At 50.8% G+C, this 24,498-nt stretch overlaps 1 protein-coding gene across 2 annotated transcripts in view; it reads right to left on the bottom strand.

The window, feature by feature from the left end:
* The window catches only part of LOC120860885 (integrin alpha-11), a 139,350-nt gene that overhangs the window by 62,858 nt on the left and 51,994 nt on the right, over positions 1-24,498 (bottom strand). For both annotated transcript variants that reach the window (XM_040236596.1, XM_040236595.1), the window contains exons 3-5: positions 7,445-7,545; positions 2,887-2,978; positions 313-427 (exon numbers count right to left, since the gene is read on the bottom strand). In XM_040236596.1, the coding sequence (XP_040092530.1) occupies positions 313-427; positions 2,887-2,978; positions 7,445-7,545 (308 nt within the window). The remainder of the gene's footprint in view (positions 1-312; positions 428-2,886; positions 2,979-7,444; positions 7,546-24,498) is intronic.

Raw genomic sequence — 24,498 nt, 5'->3', positions numbered from 1 at the left:
CACGACCCCAGGTTTGTGCAGTGCACAGCCTGCCTGCTGTACATGGCAACCTGGCCATCTCTTCCTCACTCAGGTTTGCAAAGAGCCTCTCTGGCTGTCAGGATTATCTTCATAACCTTAACTCCCCCACCATCACTCTGTAGGGGAGGGTGGGCCAGGATTGTGACCCCAGGGGTTACCCAGAGAGCCGGAGCTGGGCGGGGCTAGAGTCCAGGTTCTGCTCTGTAGCCACGGGATGGGGAGGTCAGAGCCTGGGGCCTCGCAGGGACTGCCGGTTGCTCAGCCTGAGTCCACAGATTGGAAGCCACTTACTTTGGAGAGCTGGGGCCACGGTCTTGGAGAATCGGAAGTTGGAGTTGACTCGTGAACACATCCCTGTGGTGTAGTAGGAACTCCCACACTCATGTGACCAGAGTGGGCTGCAGGCCTGTGGAGCACAGTACGGACCCCCAGTCAGTGGGGGCCACAGCGAGGGCCCGGGCCCAACAGCCTGTGGCCCAGCCCCACCCTCCAAGACACAGGACAGAATCCTCCATCTGAGGGCTGGTATCCTTAGGGTTTAGAGGGTCTTCTCCAAGTCTAACTGAAATCACTCTTGGGGTAGCATGTACCAGCACCCTTGGTTTCAGGTGGAAGGGAGACTAACTACCGCCGCTGTTGTATTTTCAAGGGTCCCCTTCCCTACCCCATCGTCTGGGGTGTGATTCTCTTTCCCCTGCTTGTTCACCCCTCCCATCACACAGGAGGCAGGAAAATCTTGTCATCCATGGGAGGGAACCCTTCAAAGGTCTTCCTGAAGAGGTCACCTGAAGGTCATTACTGGGCAAACTTCCAGGACAGGGTCCCAACAACATGCCCATGGCTCTTACTAGGGAAAGGAAAAAGTGTGTTTCTGCCCTTTCTCTGAAATTTGTTACCGAAACATCGATGTCAGCCCCTCGTTTAAAGACTGAATGATGAGTCCCTCTCAGAGTCATCAAAAACGAAAGCCCAGCTCCTGTCTTTATTTTTGTCCTGCTGCTGGGGAACTCAAGACTAAATTTTATGCTGTTATTTCTTTTGGTGGGGAAGAATAATTGTTCCACTTCCAATCCCTGTATTTAATTAGCTATCTTTTTAAACTCAGATTTTAAAGGTTTTGTTTTATCTGTGTCTTTTGTTGAAGCTTCTGCAAGTTATTTCTGGAAGTGGGGGAGAATGAATAATGGGAGAGTAGGTAATGGATAATGGCTGGAGGGATAGAAGAATGATGGATGGATGGATAGATGATGGATAAATGAATGGAGAATGGATGGATGGGTGCATGGATGGATGTGGGAAGGGATGGATGATAGGATGGGAGGATGAGGGGGTAGACTGAGGGGGTGGCTGAATGGATGGATGGATAGATGACTAGGGGGAAGGACATTTGGTTGGGGGATGGGCTGATGAGTAAATGGATGAACGGATGAGTGGATGAGTTAACAAAGGTTGGTATTTACAAACTAGGGTCTTAACCTCCCCACAGAGGCCCCAGGGGTTGTGTCACACCTTCCCTCTCGGACCTTCATTCCATCTTGGACCTTCATTCCATCTTGTGAAGTCAGTGAAATCAAGTTGACAGGGTATGACAAGGAGTCTCAGACGGAGAAGGGTGTCAGACCAAATCCCCTGACAAGTATGTGTGGACAGGACCAGGGGTCCTGTTGCCCTTGGTTGGCGATGATGAGGGCTGTGGGCTGACCATATACTGAGGCACCTCGGGACTTTCCCTGGTGGAGCCACTATGCTCCTGTCAAATCTCTGAGCATCCCAGCCATCTCACTGCCTTGGTGTCTCATTTGTCAACAGAAATGGACTGATGGGTGAGAGCAGAAAGCGATACTAGCTTTCCTATCTTAAAATGAATGGTGCATTTTATTGGGCTTTTCGGGATAATTTTTCTCTGAAATCTTCTCTTGCAGCTGTTTCTAGGAACCATCAGTCCCAGCATCACCCACATTCATGGTGGCAAGGGGCGGGCAGTGTCAATCAATCAGGCCACCTGCACCCGCCCACTGTGTGCAAAGCTGGCATATGCGTGCCTGAGTGGGTGCAGAGAACTCCCGGCACCGCTTTCTGTCCCAACAGCATGTTCATATTACTCATTTGTTATCATCACACCCCCAAACAGAATGGAAGCTTCAGGAGGGCAGGGAGTTCTGCAGACTGTGGAATCCCCAGTGCCCAGCATCAGGCTCAGTTCATTGTAAGAACTCAAAAAATAGTTTAAATGAATGAATATATCTACCACCTCAGCCCAAGTACTCCTTCCTTTTTCTTCGTTGCTAAGACTAGTTTCTTCTTTAAAAACAAAACAGAAACATTCTCCAGGAAACCTTCCCGTCTGATTCCCCTGTGCAGTTCAGGTGGCCTGCCCCTCTTTATCCTTCCCTCTGTTGTAGAAACTCTGCATTCACTCATTTATGACTTCCGCTCCAAGTCTTCTCAGGGTGTGTGGTGTGTCCTAACTCTTTCATCAATTCTGGAGCAGAGATTCGGCCTCTGCCTTGGACATTGGGCTCCCCAAAGAACAGGACAGCCCCCCAAACCCTATTGGACTATTAATAATCTTTATCCCTGTTCCTTTTTAGGCCGTCTGCTCCATGCTCCCCCCCACCTCCAAAGGGAATGTACACAAAAGTGCTCAATCCTTTTTCTTGTCTGAATTGTCCCCCGAAAAAGTTTAGGGTGCAGTAGGCAGAATGGCACAGGCTGGAGGAGGGGCTGCTCTTGGGGTGCGCAGGGACAGTTAGTCTGGTGGGCAGTCATGTTCAGCCACCCCATGTTCCTTGCAGCCCAGAGCAGAGGGCCTGTGTGGGCTGGAAGGGCTAGGGATTAGAAAGAGGGCCGGTGGGTGGCTCTTACCAGGAAGCTGTTGTCCTTGGGGTTGGTGGCCAGGCTCAGGCCGAGACGCATGTTGTCTTTCCTCTCGGACACGTTGGACAGGGTGACCCTTCCTGGGGTGGAATGGAGAGGCTCAGCCTGCAGTCCCTCCCGCCCGCCGTCCGCCCAGCGTCTGCTGCTGCTGCTGGCTGCCAGAGGGGCCCAAGGCAGAGGCAAGCAGGGTCATCTCCCATTCTGCCTGCCCCTCTGGACCCCTCACTTGTCTGCAGATCAGTGAGCCCTTCACAGTTTACTAAGGCCTTGCCCTAAGGTCATCTGATTACTTCCTCTCAACTCGGTGTGAAATGAGGAATATGAAGCTCGGAGAGGCCAAGCAAGCTGCCCAGAGTCACACAGGAAGCACATGGCAGGACTTTCCATCTCCTAATCCAGAGCTTTCCCTCCTCCGGCCGTTTCTCTGTGTCCCACCCCAAACGTACCAGGGCTCCCCACCGAGGCTGGCTCCTCTATGCAGTGTCTCTTCCGCATTTCTCTTCACGCCAACCTGCCATCAACACTGACCAGTCCCCTGTCCAGCTACCTCAGGGTCCAGCCCTCTGCTCAGCTGATAAACTGACACAAGATAACCGATTCTTTCTCACAGGGAACAAATAGCCAGCTTAACAAGAGCCTTCTAGAGGTCCAAGGTCTTGCCCAAGAATGTCCTTCTGTGGCTGGTCCCCAGAGGAATATTCAGGCGAAGGATTATCAGCTGACTTGGGTGGAGGGAGAGGGTCGTGGCAGATTAAAATTACTGAGTCAATTACATTGAGGAAGGTTTTACCAGATCATTCTCTCAGGCCACTGAAGGGAAAGATGTGTTTGAATTCCCCTGTGTGCGTGTGTGTGTGCGCGCGCGCGCGTGCAGGCACCTGGGAGGCTGGTAGAGTTTAGGGGAAAGTGAGTTGGGCATTTTGCTAAGCCCCAGCAAGCAGTCCTCATGTGCTGTGAACAGAGCCTAGATGTTTTCTGTGCTTGAGGGGAGGGGTGCGATCTCTAGGGACATTTAGCTCTGCTGGCGACTGGAAGTGTAAAGAGTCGGCCAGCCCTCTGGGGCCCAGGCCAGCAGGACCTGGGCCCAGGCGCGGGCAGAGGCCAGAACTTCAGACGGCCGGCAGCTCTGTGGGCTGGGGACAGGCCACTGTGTTTGCTGTTTTTCCCCTTGGTTTCCTGCAGTTTGTAGTAAGTTTCCTTTTGAAATCCAGCCCCTCTTGGCTGTGCTACTAGTGCCTGGGATTGTTTTCTGTTTTTTCTGTCCAAACAAACTAGAGAGAAAATCATACTAATAACCCTGGTGCTTCTATGATGCTTTATCACTTACAAAGTGCCACCCGCCCCCACCCTCCCAGGACCCCCTCTTGATCCTGGGCGTTCCAGGGGCCACCATTTCCATTTTATAGAGGGGAAAGTGAAGGTGTGCAGAGGGGTTTTGTTGTTGTTTATTCGCTAAGTTGCGTCTCTTTGCGACCCCTTGGACTGTAGCCCACCAGGCCCCACTGTCCATGGAATTTTTCAGGCAAGAATACTGGAGTGAGTAGCCATTCCCTTCTCCAGGGGATCTTCCCGACTCAGGAATCAAAACCTGAGTGTATCCTGGATGGGCAGGTGGATTCTTTACCACTGAGCCACCTGAGAAGCCCACGCAAGGGGTGATGACTTCCATTAATATAATGTCAGTCACCGGTAAATGATAACACAGGGACTTGAATCCAGGCTAGCCAATGTTACACATCCTGAGTCTCCCCATCTGCGTGCAGGGCCATGGTGGCAGAGGTAGGGAGTGAGAAGTCTGGAGAGGAAGCTCCAAACCCCAACTGGGCCACTTTCTCCCCTCGGGACTTAGAGAATTCCTCTCTTCATTTATTTAAGGGGTGCCCCGTTCTGACCCCGCTGCCTCTCTCCCTTCCCTGCCTCAATGACTAAAGTCCTTCACGAAACTGTGGGCCCAGATGCAGATGCCATGGTGGTGAAGACCCTTGTGTTGGAGTAAGAGTCTCGGACTGGAGCCCAGCTTCTGCTAATCGTGGACTTGACCCAGTCACTAACTCCCTCTCTCTGACCAAGGGAGACTCACCGCTTTCTCAGCGGGTCTGTGTGAGGGGCTGGGGCACAAGTTCCTCCTCACACAGGGCCTGCCTTCCAGAATCCCATTCCCTCCCTGAGCACCCGCCCCTCATGAAAACCCTGACTCCATCCAGGCTTTGGGAAGAAAGTGCCGGAGGTAAGCAGACTCTGCAACTCTGAGGTGTGAGTGACTGACGTTCACTTCCCTGGAGAGAAAGGAAAGAACGTTCCTGGCTCAGTGGGGATCACAGCTTGGAGCTGCCAAAGGAAAACCCAGAACTCGGGTTTCCTGCTTTGCATTTTCCACTGTGTGGATAAGGACAAACTGGCAGATGGTCCTCCTGCCTCCTCACTGGGAGGAAAAAAAACTCAAGTGAGGTGCTCCCAGACTAGTATTTTCCCTTGGCCTCCACGCTGTCCACGGCCCACTGCCTCCCACGTTGAGCCCTAGTTCCAGAGTCTGATGGCTTCATGTCTGCCATTGCCAGTTTACGCTCCTCTTTCTTTGGAGGGAAATCAGGTCAACTTTGGAAACCACAGCAGTAGAGGAAACTGTTAAATGATGGATTCATGTGTCTGGTTCCCACCTGGACCAGGGGGTTTTTCTCGGTGGCCCAGACCCCAGGCTTGTGCGCAGACCTCCCAACACCCGCCTGCTCCTTCTGCCTCAGCCACACAGTACTTCGTTCCATCCTCCAACAGAGCAAGTTCATTTGTTCCACAGGACCTTTGCACTTGCTTCTCCTCTGCCTGGAATGCTCTGGTCCTGCTGGACTGACTCATCATCGGACGTCTGCTCTAAAGTTACCTTCTCAGGGAAGGCTTCTTCGACCACCCCACCCCAGAGCTCTAGCCAAGGAGAACCTGCTTCCTATCTCCTCCCCACCCAGCCTCTCTTATCACAACCCCTGGTTCATCACACAATATCTCTCCTCACCTGGGATGGCTCTGCTTTCTAGTTTGTCTCCACGCTTACCATACCTTCCCAGCAGAGCCCTTAGCTCCTCGTTCCCCCTTAACTAGCTGTATCCCCCTTAACTAGCATCATGGTTGGTATACACTAGGTGCTCATGAGAGGCTGGGGGACATATTAGACCAGATGTGGATCCTAGGGTCCACATGAGTGAACATCGGCTCAGAAAGAGCATGTGGGCTCCCCCTAGACACAGCGAGGAAACTATACAGCTAGAAGGAGACTCCAGCATGGCCTCTTAGGGAGCCTGGGCTCTCAGGGTGGTGATGACCAGGATCCATGAACTGCCAGCCTGACTCCTGCCCACCCTGGGCCGTTTCCTCATGAAGCCCGGGCCACGGCTGTGCTGGGGTCTGAACTTCCCACCTACTGCGCTGACATAGATGAGGCCAGCATGACATTGAGTGCTGTGAGCTGGAACAGCTGGCTGCCTGAGGGATCTGGCTTCTGGGGTTTTCTCTTTGATGTAGGCTTTTCATCCATCTGCTTATCTCTTGAAGCTCTGCCATCTCCTCCACCAGGCCCGGCTCCCCCCACAGCCTCCCCAGAGGGCCCCAGCCCAGTCCTCTAGGATGAAGGCTTCCCTCCTGGAAGAGCGGGAGGCCAAGGGCCCTACCCCAGGGAAGGTCGGTCCTAGAATCATGGCTTATCCCACGTGGGACCTCAGCCCAAGGTCTGGCCACTGTCAGATCTTTAGGACAAAGCAGAAATGCTTTAGAGAAGTGGTGTGTGTGCCTTAGTGAACTGCGTGCACACATAGGGGTGTGGACGCATAGACTGGGAGCCCTTGAGGCTGTGCACAGCCTCTGCCTTGGGCCCCAGGGCTCTGCAGGGAGGAACAGAGTCATCATTTCAGAAAAGCAGTGCTGCGCAGTTAAAGGTTAAAGGGTGGCTGCAGACTGCCTGGGTCATAGTCCTGGACTTGCTGCTTATTAGCTGACCCCAGGCAGGTCCCCTCACTTCCACCGGCTGTTGTTGATGATTAAATCTCATATTGTTGTTGTTGGGATTTAATGAGTCAAAAATACCCAAAAGTGCTTAAACCAGTGCCTAGCATCAGGTGAACACATATTAAGTTGGCCAAAAAGTTTGCTTGGGGTTTTCTGTAAGATGTTACAGAAAAATTCAAACAAACTTTTTGGAAGACATATGAATGTTGGCCATTATTGTTATTTCAAAGTTAGGGAAAAAAAAAAAAAGATAGGAGGTGTTCCTGCTCCCCTGAGTTGAGGGGCCATGGATGAGGCAGAAAGAGCCACGGCCTGGGACACTGAAGACCTGGGTGTGAATCCTGATCAGCTCCTGACAAGCTGTGTGACTGTGAGAAAGTTGCTTTCTCTCTCTGGCCTCAGCTTCCTCATCTGTAAAATGGGGGCAGCAATACCAGCTGGGTCAGCTCCTAGGGCAGCTGTGAGAAACCAGTGTGACTGGGGGCAGGGACGTGCTTCAGTGCCTGCCTCGCTCTGGACAATGGTTGGCCTCCTTGTGGACAGCCCACATTACCCAGGTTAAGCTTGGTGCAGTTCCCTTGAGTCACTGGACACTTGTACACGTCTCCCGTCTTCTGATGGCCGTTAGTTTCCAGTGGGGCGCCAACGACCAACCTGGGAAGGAAAAGAAGACAAGTGAAGATGCTAGGGGAGGTTCTCCTTCCTGGCAAAGGATGGAATCTGCAGGGCTGTGTTGAGGGGAGGTTGGGGTAGGGAGGGTGGAGGGAATCCTGGAGGGGTAGCCCCTGCAGACCTTCCTCAGACTCAGACCTTCGTACCCCTGGGAGAGGGACGCTGTGGCCTGGCCAGGCCTGGCCGGGAGACACAGAGATGAAGACCACATGGGTCCAGCAGCAAATGGGATGGAAGCTGTCCCTGCAAGGATAGAGCAGGGCAGACATCCTGGAGGAGGTGTGCTTCAGCTGGATCTTAATGGATGAATATGAGCTTGCCAGATGGTTGGAGGGTGGTAAGAAGGATCATTTGGGCAGAGGAAGGATGATCTGGGGTCTTGGCCATCTGCCATTACCTCTGGGGGGCCTCATTCTTCACCTCATGTGACAGTCTTTCAGCTGGGGACTCAGGGGCTATGGCACAATGTACAGTGTTCACAGCTGTCCCCTGAGGTACCAAGTCTTTGCTTGGGGCTTGGGGGGGAGCGGCAGCCAGATGGGCTAAAGAGTGGCCCTTGAGCCTCTGTCTTTGTGACCTTATTTGGGAAAAGGGTTTTTGCAATTGTAGTTAAAGATCTCGAGAGGAGGTCTTCTTGAATTACCCAGGTGGGCCCCCAATTCAGTGATGTGTCCTTACAGGAGACACACAGAGGACAGACCCTGGGACAAGAAGAAGCGATGTGAAATGGAGACAGTGCTAGGAGTGAAGCTGCCACCAGCCAAGAATGCCTGGGGCTGCCAGAAGCTGGAGTAAGTAAGGACGATTTCTCCTAGATCCTTCAGATGGGGCAGAGCCCGCCGACACCCTGATTCTGGAGGTCTGGCCTCCAGAACTGTGAGAGAGGAAACTTCTGTTTTGGGAAGCCATCTACTTTGTGCTGACTTGTGATGCACACACTGGAAATCAATGCATGTTGCTTACATGCACACGTATTTCTAGAGAAAGAGCAACTACTTCCTCCTGACCTGGCCAAGCCCCAGCAGTGCCATCATCCCTCAAGTCCAGGGAGAATCCCACTGCCGTCTGGATGGCCCCAGCACTCCCCTTAGAGCGCCCCCAGAGCCCCCTCTATCCCTCATCCCCGGCCCACCAGCAGGCAGCATCTGTGGAGGTGGCCCAGAGGGGCCCACCAGCAGGCAACCAGAGCCCTAGTGCAGGCAGGAAGCAAAATCCTTAAAGCGGGCACTGTTTCCCTTCAGCACCACCTGCCTCTGGCATGTCTGGACCCCTTTAGGCTTTGGGTGCCAGCCCCTCACTCAGCCACCACCTGCCTGCTCGGCTCAGGTCCTGGTGCCGACAGCTGTGCTGTCCTGGCAGGAGGTGCCATGGCTCACATATCCTTGGTGTCTTCCAGACCCCAAGGGGCACAGAGACACGTGACACATTGGGAGTGAAGAGACCTTTCTGGAGCCCTGCTCTCCCAGCAGCTTCCCACCTCTGGCAACGTGAGCCAAAGAAGAAGCAATCGCTCCTTTTCTGGCTTAAGATTGTTGAGAGGGATGGACCTGGAAGTTCAGGTGACACAGATGTGCATGGCTTCTTATAGTCAGTTATCCTCCTGCCCACTTCCCACCCACCGCTCTGAGCCATCAGGAGAGAACTAAGGTCCAAAGTAGGAGTTAACAGAGCTCTGTTTGAAATTAAGTCTATGAAATAAGAGCTGAGGTTTCCCCCTGGGGGCCAGATAATGACAGATTCTAAATATATCCACTTATTAAGCATGACTATTTTTGATTGGCAGGACTTAATTGGACTCGTAAAATCTACTTGTCTAGACGACGTGATACTTGGCCACTTAATTCTGCACGTGACTGTGTGGTCAAGGCTCCTGAATGTTTTTCCAGCCAAAGAGAGAGAGAGGTCAGTAAACAAAGTTTGAAAGTTTGAGCTCCAAGCTTGCTTTTCTGGCTGCTCCCATATTCAAGGTCAACCTGGTCTGTAACCAAGTGTCCCAAAGGGATGTTCCCTCTGGGAACATGCTTTTCTGGAAAGCATGCCTTCGAGGAACACAATCAAGCAGAGCAGGTTCTAGATTAGAAAAAACAAAAACCTGGCCATCTTCTAGAAAAGTGATCCCTGTCCTGCCTGAGAAAGCGGACTCCTCACAACTCTCCCCATTTTACAGAGTAAATGCTGAAGCCCCATGGACAGCTTGGTGGGCCCCCACTACAGAGCAAGATCTTTGGGGCCGAGTCTAGGGGTTGCTGTGCGGCCTGGAAGAAGTTCACTGACCTTGGTTTTCTTGGCTGTGAAATGTGTTAATAACTCCAGCACTGCTTACAGGATTACCGTGGGGACTCACAGATGCCACATGGCATCAATGACCAGGAGTGGGTATAACTAGTTACTTCCACACGAAGACTGGAGCCTTCCTAGAAGTCATCTGTCCTGGAAATGGCCAACATGCAACTAACTTGGTAAAGGCACCAAGTTGTCGTGACCCCAGATTTGCCTGAAGATGGACTGTGTCCTTTCCAAAGAACAAGGGCCACTCCCAACCTCCCAGCCCCATTCTCCCAAACGTGATTCCTCTAGGTTCCTTGGCACTGCTTGAAGCAGCAGGACAGGGCTTACTGTACCCATAGTACAGATGCAGAAACTGAGGCCCAGAGAGGTGAGCTGATGCGGGTCCCATGATCTGTTAATGGTAGAGCTGGGGCTATTCTGGGGCAGTTTTCTCTGTGTTGCCCCAAATATTTCTTTGTCATAAAGGTTGGGGGTGCTGCTGGGTCAGCCCTCTTTGCCATTCTTGAGTCTCGACATTACGTGTGCCCGTCAGGCTTGAGGTTTTGAGAATATGATTCAGTCTCACTGGCAGGATAACTGCCGAAGAGCAGGGGAAATGTTTGCGTCACCCCCAAGACCAGCCAAATTGCTCCTGGGGTCTGGCACCCTTGCCACTCCGGCAGCCTCAGCCTTATATAGCCATCTGTAGCCTCAAGGCCTGTTGCACTTCCCAGGGGCTGGACACCCTATACCCTCTGGCGTGGGCACCAGATGGCAAACCCCAAAGGTCGTGGCAAGCATCAGGCCCTTTCCATGGGCCACAGAGCGTGACTCACGGGCTGTAGGCTCCCAGCCTTCCTCCCATGGAGGCGGGGAGCCGGGCTGCTCAGATGGGAGCAGACCTGAAAGGCCCCTCCCAGTGGTCGCTTTCTTTTTATTCATTATTCTTTCCTGGTTGCACTGGTCTTCCTTGAGGTGCAGTACACCAGCGCTTTGTTGCTGCACGTGGTCTTTCCTCTAGTTGCCGTGTCCTGCCTGCCGCCCGCCTCCCCCGCGCTTCTCATTGCGGTGACTTCTTTTGTTGCAGAGCATGAGTGTGAGGGCTTCAGTAGTTGCAACATGCAGGTTCAGACATTGTGGTGCCTGGTCTTAGTTGCCCATGGCATGTAGGATCTTAGTTCTTGGACTAGGGATCGAACCTGTGTCCCCTACATTGGCAGGCAGATTCTTAACTACAGGGCCACCAGGAAAGTCCCTGGTGGTTGCTTTCTAAGCAGGGCCTTGCAAAGGGAGGCGCTTACTATGGAGATGGCCAACTGAGGAAGGCAGGATGCGGCCTTGCTGCATGCCAGGCCCCTGGGATCCCAGCAGGACATGGCCTAGGAGAAGGGCCCCTGGATCCCTACCTCACACCCTCTCCAACAAAGCCTGATGGGGACCTCAGCCCTGGTTCCATCCTTTAAGGCAATTTAATCTCTGAACCTTTTAAATGGACATGAGTTTGAGTAAACTCTGGGAGGTGGTTATGGACAGGGAGGCCTGGCGTGCTGCAGTCCATGGGGTCGCAAAGAGTCGGACACAACTGAGCAACTGAAACGACTGAACTGATGGGGGAAAAAAGGTAACACGTACTCCCAGGGTGTGTCAATTTACATGTTGATTACACCAGTGCACAGCTGTCAATCTGTGTACTGAACATCAGTAATCCTATTTTTTTTCAGATAAACCTAAATAAAAATAGTCATTTTATTTGTAGACTTCAGGATGCTGTCCTGTGCATCCCCCATAGGGGGCAGACCCTACCCTGGAGATCTCCCTTTAAGACCCAGCACAAAGTCCCATCTGCTCCAGGAGACCTTCTCTGGCTAGCCCAGGCTTTCTCACAGAAACCAGCCTGAAATCCCTGCTGCCGGCTGTGGCCAGTGTTTTAGCATCACAATTCCTTGAGAGCTGAGATGCCCTTATCTGCTCTAGCAGATCATCCCTTTAGGGTGGTCTTGAAACCCAGGGTAAAAGGTCCCCAGGGACTGATCTGACCTTCTGTCTGACAGTCTACAGCAGCAGCAACTTCAAGAGTTTTTGGTTTTGCCTCAGGCCCAGGAGGGGATTTCCCTGGTGGCTCATTGATAAACAATTTGCCTGCCAATACAGGAGATGGGGGTTTGATCCCTGGGTGGGGAAGATCCCCTGGAGAAGGAAATGGCAACCCACCCCAGTATTCTTGCCTGGGAAATCCCATGGACAGAGGAGCCTGGGGGGGGTCACAGTCCATGGAGCTGTAAAAATGTCAGACTAAACAACAGCAGGCCTAAGAGGAGCTCCAGATTCAGTGTCTGGGAAAAGGGCTGCTGAGAAATTAAATGTTTTCTGTGCATAGAGGTTCAATGAGGTGACCCAGGTCCCACTTAAAGTCAATATTGCTTGCTTCCCTAGTTTTCCATTTCCATTTTCCCAACAGTCCTCATTTCTGTTTGTGGATCCAGGAAAGCTGGCTCCATTTCTAGTTGTAGGGACCGAGCAGACACTGCAGGCCAGGCCAGTGTTATCCTTGGACTGAAGTGGCTGAGTCAGGGCAGGTCAGTGATGTAAGCCAACCCAATCTCACTACCTCCTCTTGGGCCTTAGGGACCAAAGTCGTCCCTATTCTCCGGATGACATAGTGTATAGATGCAGAACTGCTAGCAGCCGCCTTACTGAAGAGGGGCATGAGCTGATGTACTGAGAGAGGAAGGAGTGAGAGAAGCATCAAGAGAAAGAGCTGAAATTCCAATGATACTGTGAACCCCTGGATCAAACGGTACCTGAAGCATGCTGCTGCTGGACTTTTCAGATATATAAGCAATAACTACTTTTTACTATATAAGTCTAAATTACAGTTTTTAGGTATTTGTAACTGAATATATCCTAAATAGAGTGTGTAAGGCAAAAAAAAAAAAAAAAAAAAAACCTAAACCCCCAAACCCAAAAGCACATAGTAAAAATTACCCTTAGAAATTCCATATAATACCATGCTAAAAGAGGAACACAGCATCCGAGAGCAGTGAGAGAGGAGCAGATTCATATCCCCCAGCTCACGATCCATCTGGGGCATATACTTAATGTGTGGGTGGTGGGCAGACTTGCCGACACCACGTATACTATTTCTCTCTGGTTGTTTCACTGAGTGCATAAACTGCCCTCAGTTTCAGCCTTGTGGAAACAGAAATCCTTTTGTTCTGTGTGCATCCCAGTTACAACAGCCCCTTGGACAGGAAGCCCTGTACCCAAGATGTTTCTGGTTACCTGGGAACTGGCCTTGCGGACCACCAGAGTTGGGAGGAAATGTGGAGGTTCCTTGGGCTAGGTTTGTCATATCCCAATGAGGCATTGGAAGTATTGTGTCTGACAACTCAGAGGAGATGGTGGCAGAGTAGGATGGGTGCAGGGTATCCTGACTCCCAGGGCAGTGCCCCCCACTCCAAGCCCTGGAGGGTGGAAGAGGCTGAGTGTCTAGGATCAGCTTGGCCTTTACCGGCTGTGTCTGGGGAGGCAGTTGTGAGCAGTTTAGCTCCCCAGTAGATGGAACCAGCCCAAGCCACGGGACCAAAAAGGCCACCAGCTGTTGGGGAAGGAAAGAGGACATCTTCAAAGGATGGGCTTGCTCCTGGAGGAGGTCCTGAGTCAGAGACCAGCCTGGACTGGCTTGTGGAGGCAAGATGTGGGCTTCATCCCCTCCCTGGTCAGCTTCTTTGCCCCTCACTGCGAGACCTGGACCTCACATCCCAGGAAATCCAATCATCAACTATTTACTTTAATGAATCATTTTTAAATTTTTAAATTTATTTTTAATTGAAGGATAACTGATGCAATTGAACGTATTTGATGTTGATAACCAGAACAGTTTTGGAGCTGAAAGGACAGACTGTATCTGAGGCTCAGAAGGTGGATATGACAGGCCTGGGGGGACAATGGTCAGTTTCAGAGCTGGGACCGCAAGTCTTTGCTCTGTCCACCATCACGAAGGACGGGCAAGTTCAGAAAGCCCAGCCCTGGGCGTGGGGCAGCAGCTAGCGTGTGGAGAGGGCTGCCCTCCCCCACCCAGCCAGCTGGGCCTGCTCCCAGGAGACTCTTCTCTTCCTTGCCTGCTCCTCTCCAGCACCCCTCCTCCACTCACACTCCCTCCAGGCCCTCTGTTCCATTTCTCTCTGGCTTCATTTCCTTCACTGAAATCAGATCGAGGCATCAGGGAGGGGCTCCCACTTTAGGAGCAGAGAGCTTAAGGGAACAAAGAGAGACTATTCCTCTAGCAAGGCTGTTTCTCTCCCTCTCTCTCCATGGAAAATGTAACCTCCTCCAGCCAGCTGAGTATGGGGGCTAATGTGTTCAAGATGGGGCCGGGGAAGTGCTAAGCACAGCACACCCTGGCCTGGCTGGGGGTGGGGTGTGAAGGGAGAGCTCTCCCCACCCCCAGGACCTGCCGAGGGGAATTGGCACCTCCAGGGCTCCCTGGGCTGGTTGGAGGGGCTTGTGGCTCACTGTGGCCCAGATGCCTGGTAGGCCTGGACTCCTGGAGGCCAGGAGAATGAGAACCCCTCTGTCTGCCAGCACGTTTCTCACTCTTCCTTTCTCCATAAACCCCTCCTCAGACATGAGGATCCACTGGGTGTATCTCAAACAACCATGTACACTGTGATGGTTCAGTTACTGTGTCAACCTGACTGGGCCAAGGTGGTACCCAGATATTTGGTCAAACAGTATTCTGGGTGTGTCTGTAAGGGTGTTTTTGGTGAGATTACTATTTAAATCTGTAGACTGAGGAAAGCAGATTGTCCTCCCCAATATGGGTGGGCCTTGTCCAATCAGTTGAAGGCCCGAATAGAACAAAAAGGCTGACCCTCCCCTGAATAAGAGAGAATCCATCCTGACTGACTGCCTCTGAGCTGAGACATTGACTTTTTCTTGCCTTGGACTCAAACGTCAGCTCTTCCTAGGTCTCCAGCCTGTTGGCTTTCAGACTGGAACCTCACTATCAGCTCTCCTGGGTCTTCAATGTGCTGACTCACACTGCAGATCTGGGGAACTGCCAGCCTCCATAACCTTATGAGCCAACTCCTTATAATCTCTTTCTCCCTTTCTCCACCTATCTATTCTGTCTCTCTGAGGAGCCCTGACTAATACAGTTACATAGTGCATGTACGTTCTAAGGCCTTTACAGATACTATTTCATGTGGCTGATGCCCCACACCCTCATTCATTCACTGAATCTTCCGCACTTATTGAATCCTATGAATGCACTGAGGGCAGGATGGTGAACACGATGCGGTCTCTGCCTTCAGGAGGCCTCCAGCCTAGTGGAGGAGACAGGCAGCCAACAGACCGTTACAGCACAGCAGTGGTTCTCAAGATACTTCCCATCCCAGCAGCGTCTGCCTCCCCAGGAGCTTATTAGAAATGCCTCATCTTGGGCCCTACCTGAGACCAACAAGGAGGAGAATAGAAACCGTAGGTGGGTTCCCGCATCTGTGTGTTAACAAGCCCTCCAGGGGATGCGGTACTTCATGTTTGAGAAGCATCGTGTAGGGGAAACAGAGGCATGGCAACCACGACTTTTGTTGGCTCAAGCCCCACATCCATTCTAGTAAAATCCACCCTCTTCACCAGGTCTTCCGAGGCGCTATATTTTCTCATTGCTGCTCACCAGTCTGTCCTCACTTTTACCAAGGCTGCTAAGAATGCTGTGCACAGATGGGTCATCATTTAGGATTCAGCTCCAATGTCACTTTCCCAAAGATGCTCTTCCTGATTACCTGTCACCTCCCCACCCTGCCTTATATTTTTCATAGCACTTTGCACTCTCAGATGCTGTCTGTTAATCATCTTTATCTCTCAGTAGGATTTGAACTGCTAGGGAGCTAGGACCTTGTCGGTCAGCTTGGCAGCTCTAAACACTCCAGCTCCCAGACAGTGCCTGACACAGATTAGGTCCTTCGAATATAGTTGTTGAACAAATTAGCTAAATGCCTGGTGTAGTTGCTGCCGCTGCTAAGTCACTTCAGTTGTGTCCGACTCTGTGACCCCATAGATGGCAGCCCACCAGGCTCCTCTGTCCCTGGGATTCTCCAGGCAAGAACACTGGAGTGGGTTGCCATTTCCTTCTTCAATGCATGAAAGTGAAAAGTGAAAGTGAAGTCGCTCAGTCGTGTCTGACCCTCAGCGACTCCATGGACCGCAGCCTACCAGGCTCCTCCATCCATGGGATTTTCCAGGCAAGAGTACTGGAGTGGGGTGCCATTGCCTTCTCCGGCCTGGTGTAGTGGGACCATTGTAATCCAATAGCCTGCAACTGGGACCACTCACAGCAGGCCTTCTTTTGTCTTCCAACACCTGTTAACTCAGCTGGGAGAGGAGAACCAGCTCTAGAAGAGGAACCACAGACTGCACATCGTGGTCTAAGACAAGGCTGTTAACTGCCTTGGGCCTCAGCGTTCTCATCTACCGAATGGGACTGAACCACTGCCTGGGCTACTGATCACCTAGGGTTTCAAGAGTTGGGGGACTCCGGCCTTTCTGGTCATCACCTGGGGAGTTACAAATGCAGATTCCTGGGCACAACGTCCCCAAAACTAATTCAGTCAGCTGGGGCCTGGGACCTGAAAATCTAATTTTAGAAGCTCCCAGATGTGCAGGCAGAATGGGAAGCCCTTGTATGAAAGACCTGCTGAAGAAGCAGAGAGGAGGCCCTCTGGACAAGTGAAAAAACATATGTCTGAGGAATTTTTACTACATTATGGGGATCACAACCACAACAACCTCCTTGACCATCCAGGAATGATCCAGGATTGGATTTTTTTTTTTAATTTGTTTCTTTTGGTCATAAGGAAACACATAGAAATATCTGCTTTAATTGATGCAAAAAAGTATGACACAAAAACTATTAAGGATTTAGATTATAAAAATAATACATGCTTATATACCATTCACAGCACAGAACTGTGGAACGTATAATGTGCAAGACCATTCACGTCCCTTCTCAACCCAGCCCTCTATAGATAAAACTACTATTAACAGCAGGGATGCAGAAAAACTTCTAGGCATTTTATGTAGGAAATTAAAAAAATGAAATCACTCTACACATATGGTTCTGCAGTGTGCTGTTTTCACTTAATTATTTTATGCTTTTCATGTCAGTATATATCAATGCCACACTTAGACCTGGTCACTAGGGCCCCTGCCTGGGTCCTGCACTGACCCCTCTCTGGCTGTGCCCTTTCTATGGGGTGAGGAGTCCTAGGGGTCAAGGGGAGAGGAATCCAGAGCCCACATCCCCCCACTCTGGGTCACTGGGACACAGAATTGTCAGCTCCAACAGCTCAGGACAGGTTTCTTCCCTGCATCTGCCTTTCTGATGGTGGACCACACCACTGCTTGCTAGGGGTGTGGACAGAGCTTGGATATATATAGGGTGGGGTGTCCACACGTGTGAGATCCCTTTAACACCAAGAGGGAACTATAGGTGGAATGAAATGATGATGGGCCATGGGCTGGAGCCCCCATTTGTTTTCTCAACCCAGGACCCTCACTATAATGGGCGGCCCTGGTACAGATGGATAGAATAACTCTGTCTCATCCTTTATACTGGTTAGTAGCGTAATAGTAGTAGTGTTAGTCATTCAGTCATGTCTGACTCTTTTTTGATTCCAGGGACTGTAGTCCACTAGGCTTCTATGTCCGTGGAATTCTCCAGGCAAAAATACTGGAGTGGGTTGCCATCCCCTTCTCCAGGAAATCTTCCTGACCCAGGACCAAACCTGGGTCACATGTGTTGCAGGCAGAGTCTTTACCATTGGAACCACCAGAGGGTTGCCTGGTGTCTTTTTCTTTTTAACCATTCTCCTATTGATGAATATTTAAATTGTTTCATCCCATTCATTTAAGCATGAATGTTTAAATGCTTAAACATTTTTCCCTGGGACTTCCCTGGTGAACCAGTGGTTAAGAATCTGCCCGCCAATGCAGGGGACATGGGTTGGATCCCTGGTCAGGGAAGATTCCACATTCCTTGGGGCAACTAAGCCTGTGTGCTACAAATACTGAGCCTGTGCTCTAGAGACTATGTGCAGCAATTGCTGAGCCTGTGAGCCCTGGAGCTCATGCTCTGCAACAAGAAAAGCCACCCCAGTGAGAAGTCCATGCACCACAACAAAGAGTAGCCTCAGCTCACTGCAACTAGCGAGAGCCCACGCACAGTAATGAAAACCCAGCGCAGTCAAAAATAAAGAAATAAAAAATTTTAAAAAACTTTTCCCAGCACACAAAGTCTTTATCAATACTGATGAATAAAAAGCCCTCAGTGCCCAGTGGTGATGTATAGCAATGCCAGGAGTGGGCACAGAGCACTTGCCTGTCATTGTGCAGGCTGGCCCTGGAGCCACCCTGTCATCCTGGGCACAGAGCCCGCTGACAGGCATCCTCACAGCTGTTGATCTCGCAAGCTGGACGCTCTGCTTTGTTCCTGGGAATTTCTGGGTCCTCCTCAGCTTACAGCCAAACAGCATTTTTTCCTAATGTGCAGAAGAACTTCAAACAGAAGACCAAAGGGGAGGGGAGAAGGTGACTGCAAAGCACACTTTCAACCCATTTAAAGGGAAAATGAGGGCCTGACCCACTGACTGTGAAGAAGAGAGTGGCCAGCTTGTACTGTCTAGCTGGATGCCCCTTGCCTCCTCATGTCCCGATGTCAAGTCTCACAGGGCTGCTGGTCCTTTTATCCCCACACTTGGCATTCTCATTCCTGCCTCTGAGCGTGGAGTCCCCTCATCACAAACCATTGAACTGACTCCCTTTTATCTGCTCTTCGTGCTTCTTCCTCCAGGAAGCCCTCCTTGATCTTTTAGCTGAAAGATCTCTCTCAGTTCTCATGATGCTTTGTACCCTTCTTGGCTATTTTTGCTCTCCTTCAGATAATTTACCCCTAGTTAGCAGAGGCAACTTTAAATGTCCCCCTTAGTGCTACTCAAAGTACTTTGAACACAGTCAAGTCTCAGTAACTGTTTGTTGAATGAATAACAGATGGACAGATGCAGGCAGCTGCTCATTTGGCAAAGGCAAGCTGAATCTTCATTCTGTTTCTTGAGATGTAGCTGGTAGCAGAGCTGTGTTGAGCTCTTCTGGGTGCCATCTGCAGATGGACCACCAGTGTTGGGATGCCCTTGGCCCAGCTCCCCAGGAAAATGGCTGTGGTCTGATGTTGCCCCCATCCCCCACAAGAAAGGCTGCAGCCACAGTGTAAAAATCCCCCTTTCTCTTTTCAAAATGTCTGATAAACCCTTGCTTGATTTTCCAAGGCATGCGGAGTCTTTTCCATCTCCCCCATCACCCAGGTTTATCACAACTCTTTCCTCTGAAAATGAAACATAAACACAGTGATAGCGTGGGCAGATGTTTCTCAGTGGAATGTACACATTTAATTTCTTGGTATGCACTGGTCTGATGGTTCCTCGGTAGTACTTGGCAGTAGCAAGGAAAGAGGCCTTGGAATTGGGGGGTGGCATGTGTTCTTGAGCTCATAATTAGGATGGTGATACTTTCAATGTGACCAGTGTACACACTGAACAGCTCATTTCATCCTGCCCATGGTTAGGGGAGGCAGCTGGACAAGGAGAGGTGGTCCCATTGGACTGGAGAAGGAAGCAAGGCCCAGAGAATGTCCAGAAACAACTGGGACACAATATTCTGATTGTGTCCACAGCTCTTCCCACTAGTCATGTGGGCTCAGCTGAGGTAGAAAAGGGGAGAGGGCTGGGAGGCGAAAGGACAGATACAATTTTTTGGTCCTGGGCCTGTTGACCTGTCTAGGGAGAGCTCTGATCTATTCCCAGATGGGCTATGTGACCCGGGGTGACCCACCTGCTCCTTCAGGGCCTCAGTTTCCTCATCTGTAAAAAGAGAGGCTTGGACAAGTTCAGTCCAAAGAAATAGTTGAGAATTAGCTGTGTGCCAGACACTGCAGATTGAGGCAGAGTTCATACCCTTCGTCTGGTGGGGCTGAGAGACCAAAGCTGATGACCTTGGGGTGGAGGACAGCACTGTGTGTGGGGGGCAGGTGGGTGAGGCCCAGTGCAGGTGCCTTTGCTCGGCTATCTGGGAAGGCTTCCTGGAGCAGGCAACTCTTGGATGGAGGCTTGCAGGTAGAGAGAAGTCACTCAGGTAAAGAAGGGGCAGGGGCTCCCTTCAGAGAGAACTGACAGCTGGGTCCTGATGATGAAAGCACTTAGGTGTGTTATCTAACGTGCTTTCCGTGGCAAAGGCTGGGTCTGAGAGGGGCCCAGAGGGTCAGACAAGTTCCCGTCTTCACAGAGCTGGTGGTGAAGTCATCCTCAACCCGGGCTTGCATCATTCATCCCTCACCTTTCTCACCACCCACCCACACCTCCCTGACATTCCAAGCCTGCTCTCGTCTCCCTTCACTCACCCAGAGAACTCTATCTGAAGCAGCATGAAGTGTAGACAGAGCGATGCCCACGTGTTTGGGAGCTCTGCCTCATCCCCTGCATCAGGTAACCCCCACCTGCTTTCTGGTCCTTCTATTCCCGCTACTGGGTTCAGGCAGTGAGGGTTACTCTCCGCACAAGCCTGGGAAGGACCTAGCGTTAGAATCCATGAGAACTCACAGACTCTTAAAAAAGGATTCAGTGGTTCAGAACCTGTTTGGGCATTAGCCTCGCCTGGGGATTCCTACCTCTAGAGAGTCTGACTTTTGTTAAGTCTTGGGTTGGGTTGAGGAATCTGTATTCTTTTTTAAACTTTCACAGGCAGTTCTGTTCTGCCAGCCCTGGGAATCCCTAGATTATATTATCAGGTTGATTATCAGCCTTTGAAATAATGGAATTGGGGATGGCATGCCCCAGTAGGAAACAGTTGACAAAACTGGGTCATGTGTTCATCTACTTTCAAAGCACTTTATATGAACAAGTAAATAAATGAATTCACCCAAGAATGAATGTCTGGGGGGAGGGTTGTCTCGGAAATTGTGCTAGGCACTTCCTCTGATATTAATTTGGTTAATCTTCACCACAGCCCTGTGAAAGGGAGAAGCAGCCCCATGTTGAAGCCATGGAAACTGCAGCCCAGAGAAGCTAGGTCGCTCACCCAGGTCACCCAGCTGGCTAAGGGGCAGCTCCTCGGCCTCTCTCCTGCCTGGCCCTCTCCCCATCTCTGGGGGATGGATGGGGTGTTGAAGAGCAGTGCACACAGAAGCCAGCCTGTGTTCCATTAGGGAGCTCTTGGCTGCCTGGGGGAGTCACTGGCTCTGCAAAATCCTTCGAAGTACTTTCTCCATCTGGTTAAAGCTCAGATTGCTTTCCCTCCTCCTCCTTCCGGGCTGTGAGTAATGGCTACTCTGACAGCATACCTCTTCTTTTGAGAAGCCGTGAGGAACAAAGGCCGTGGACTCACTTGAGCCACTGGAAGGCAAAGCCTGTCTTGACCTTTTTGGAAACATCATCCTCCTTGGTTACAAAATCCTTGGCTCAGCAGTTGGGGAGAGGCAGAGGACAGCTCAGAGGGGGGCTGCTGTCACAGGAAAGCCATTCTGGGGAGTGGGAAGGCGGCCGGGGGCAGGGGCAAGCTGCCGTCTACTACCCACTGCCCACTGCCCTCTGCCTGACTTCGCTTCTGCTGGGCCCCTCCAAGGTTTGCAGAGGAAAGAAAAAGACAGCAAATGCCAACCTCTCCCACGGGGGTGGCCATTTCCCCGAGATTCTTTATAACAAGAACAGCTTTGGGCTTCCCTGAGATTTAGGAACCAGTTCTAGCACCATTCTCTTCTCCTGTTGGCCTGTGCCAAGCACCAGAGATGCAGACAAGTAAAAGGCAAGCCCTACTCTTGGGGGCTTGTAGCCCCTTTTTCTGTCCTTACTCTCTTAGCTCCCCACTCTCCATCCCATCTTCTCTCTTCTTCCCTATACTCCATTTCATTTTCCATTTCTCTTAACAGGCTTTTTCTATTGGGTTGGTCAAGAAGTTGATTTGGATTTGTCCAAGTGGGGAAAAACCCAAACAACACTTTCTGGCCAACCCAATACATTCTCTTTCTCTTTGTCTGTCTGCATTATTGGCCCAGGATGATTCCTCACAGCTAAACTAGGAAGAAATACTTGGAGAGAGAAAGTGGGGTGGGTTTATGAACTCCACAGAGAATGACAGGAACCTTTCCAAGATGGTCTTATATCAATAAGAAGCTTTTGCCATTGGCTGTGTGTCTGAGTGTTGCCGCTGTGTAGAAAGGAAGCTGTTGAAAGAAAAGAGTAAGCACCTGCAAGAGTTTGAAATCCTGAAGAGCCCTTGATTCTTCATGAAATAGTCAGAGAAAGTTAGAAGAAGGTATTCTATCCACGCCTGGAGAAAACGAGGGTTAGGTTAGTGACAGATCACAACTAAGATTAGTGAGGAAAAAGCACACAGAGCATGTTGATTTGTTTTCTAATTGCATATAACTTTAAGTCATGTTTATTCCACTTTGTGGTTTTCAGTAAGGAATTTAGTGTCTCACATTTTATAGCTTAGCCAAATGGAAGCAGATGCGGGCCTTGGTGACATCCAAGGGAAGCAGATGATTGGAGAGGAGGCCTTGCTCCCCCTGGTGTCGGCTATGGTGAGTGCAGATAAAGCGCCAAGGAGTGATGGAATACCAGTCATGAAAATTCAAGCTTATGAAATTACAGAAAGCCATTCTCAAGATGGAGTGAATCTCAACATCAGTCTCTCTCCAGCTCAAGAGAGGGGCACCCCTTTCCTTTCCTGTGCTGATATTAGGAAGGACTTTAGAGTCACGAAATGGACAGTGCTGGCATCAGAGAAGGGAGGGAGGTGCAGGACCCCACAGGCTGCTGGTGGGGGCCGGGGAGGGGATGGAGGCTGGAAAAGATGCTGAGCTGGCAAATCCCTCTGGCTTCCCCGAACTGCCCAAATTAGATTTATTTTCTTTCTTAGAGGTTAGAAACCAGGAGACTTTCCTTTCAATGTTTCCACTATTGAGAGTGTGCCCCGTACCCCGAGAGCACGTAGATGTTGGCTCCCTGCCTCGCCAGGATCAGCACTGCGGTCATTTTATGGCCCTGAGGACCGGCCTGGGCTCTGTCTCTGGCTGATCAGGCTGTGTATCAGAGGTGACCTAGGCTCTTGCTGACATACTCTTCAAGTCTGTAACTTTCCTGTGTTGTTTCAGTAATTTTTTTTTTTTTTTCTAAAGAGAGAGTTAGAGAGAAAGCTAACATAGAAGAGAAAAATCTGGAGGTTCAGGACGACTTTCAGGCTGCATCTTACAGGCTCGCTGCGTTCTGGGGCTGACAGGCTCTCCTTGCCCGCTCTCAATGCTGCTTTGTATTTCAGAGCCCTTAAAGGAGCCCACAGCTCTGTGAGGATAAACATCTGTATAACCGTCCAGCCCTCTGGGGCTCACTCGCTGCTTGTCCATGTGCTGCCTGACTGCCAGGGTCTGCTGGGTGGCTTGGCCCTGGGCCCCTGGCCAACATGTCCCCAAAGACTACAGTTTCTCTCTTTCTCTTTCTCCCTCTTTCTCGTGTGTTAGGTGGTTTCATCGTATCCTGGGCTTTGCTTCTGTAGTGATTTATTGTTAACCATCATGAGTCATGGTGCCGGGTTTTATTTGTTCCAAGAGAAAATAGCAGAGGGCATGTATGCGCTGCGGTGTTGGGAATCCGCTCTGGGGGACTTGAGCCAGGAAAAGAGCTTAGGATGTTCCTTAGTGAGATTTCCACAGCAACAACGGCTGAGGCTGTCCCAGGCCTGACAATTGGCACTGTCAGGGAGGAGGGACGACTTGGATAAAATCTATCATTCTGCCACCAAAAGCAGCCTCGGGGGCCCTTTTCCTGGAAACCTCTCCTGGACACCATATCCTTTCTTGGGAAATAGGTTAGCAAAGGGAACTAACTTATCCAGCATCTGCCCATGGCAGACACGTCACACACCATCTCCTATTTCTTCCTCAAAGAACTCTTAGGGGTGTGCAGCATCAGGTCCATTTTACAGATGAAGAAACTGTGTCCAGTAGCTGGATGTAACATCCTCAGGTTCCCACAGATTGAAAAGTGGATGAGCCCAGGTTTGTGTAGTTCTGAAGCCTAGACTTGTCTTGCCGTTAGGCGCCACCTTGGGCTTCCCAGGTGGCCCAGTGGTAAAGGATCCGCCTGCCAATTCAGGAGACTCAGGCTCAGTCCCTAGGTCAGGAAGATCCCTTGGAGAGGGAAATGGCAACTCACTCCAGTATTCTTACTTGGGAAATCCCACGAACAGAGGAACCTGGTAGGCTACAGTCTATGGAGTCTCAAAAGATTTGGACACAGCTTAGTGACTAAACAACAGGGACACCATAATGTGCATTCTCACACCCGCTGAGGCAGAAGATCTCAGCCCCTTTTGGGATGTTGCTATAAACCCTGCGGAAAAGGGCCACAGATGAGAGGTTGGGAAATCTGGGAGCTGAAGAGAAGGGAATGATACAAGGGCGTCCCCATCAGGCCTAGGCTTGCTGGTCAATTTTTTTTTTAACTTTAAACTTTTTATTTTGTATTGGGGTATAGCCGATTAACAATGTAGTGGTAGTTTCAGGTGACCAGCAAAGGAATTCGGTCGTACATATACAGGTATCCATTCTCCCCCAAAACT

The sequence above is a fragment of the Oryx dammah genome, unplaced genomic scaffold (assembly GCF_014754425.2).
Source record: "Oryx dammah isolate SB20612 unplaced genomic scaffold, SCBI_Odam_1.1 HiC_scaffold_11209, whole genome shotgun sequence".
NCBI lineage: Eukaryota > Metazoa > Chordata > Mammalia > Artiodactyla > Bovidae > Oryx > Oryx dammah.
The sequence above is the reverse complement of the archived record's forward strand: the minus strand, read 5'-3'. Positions and strand labels throughout refer to the sequence as shown.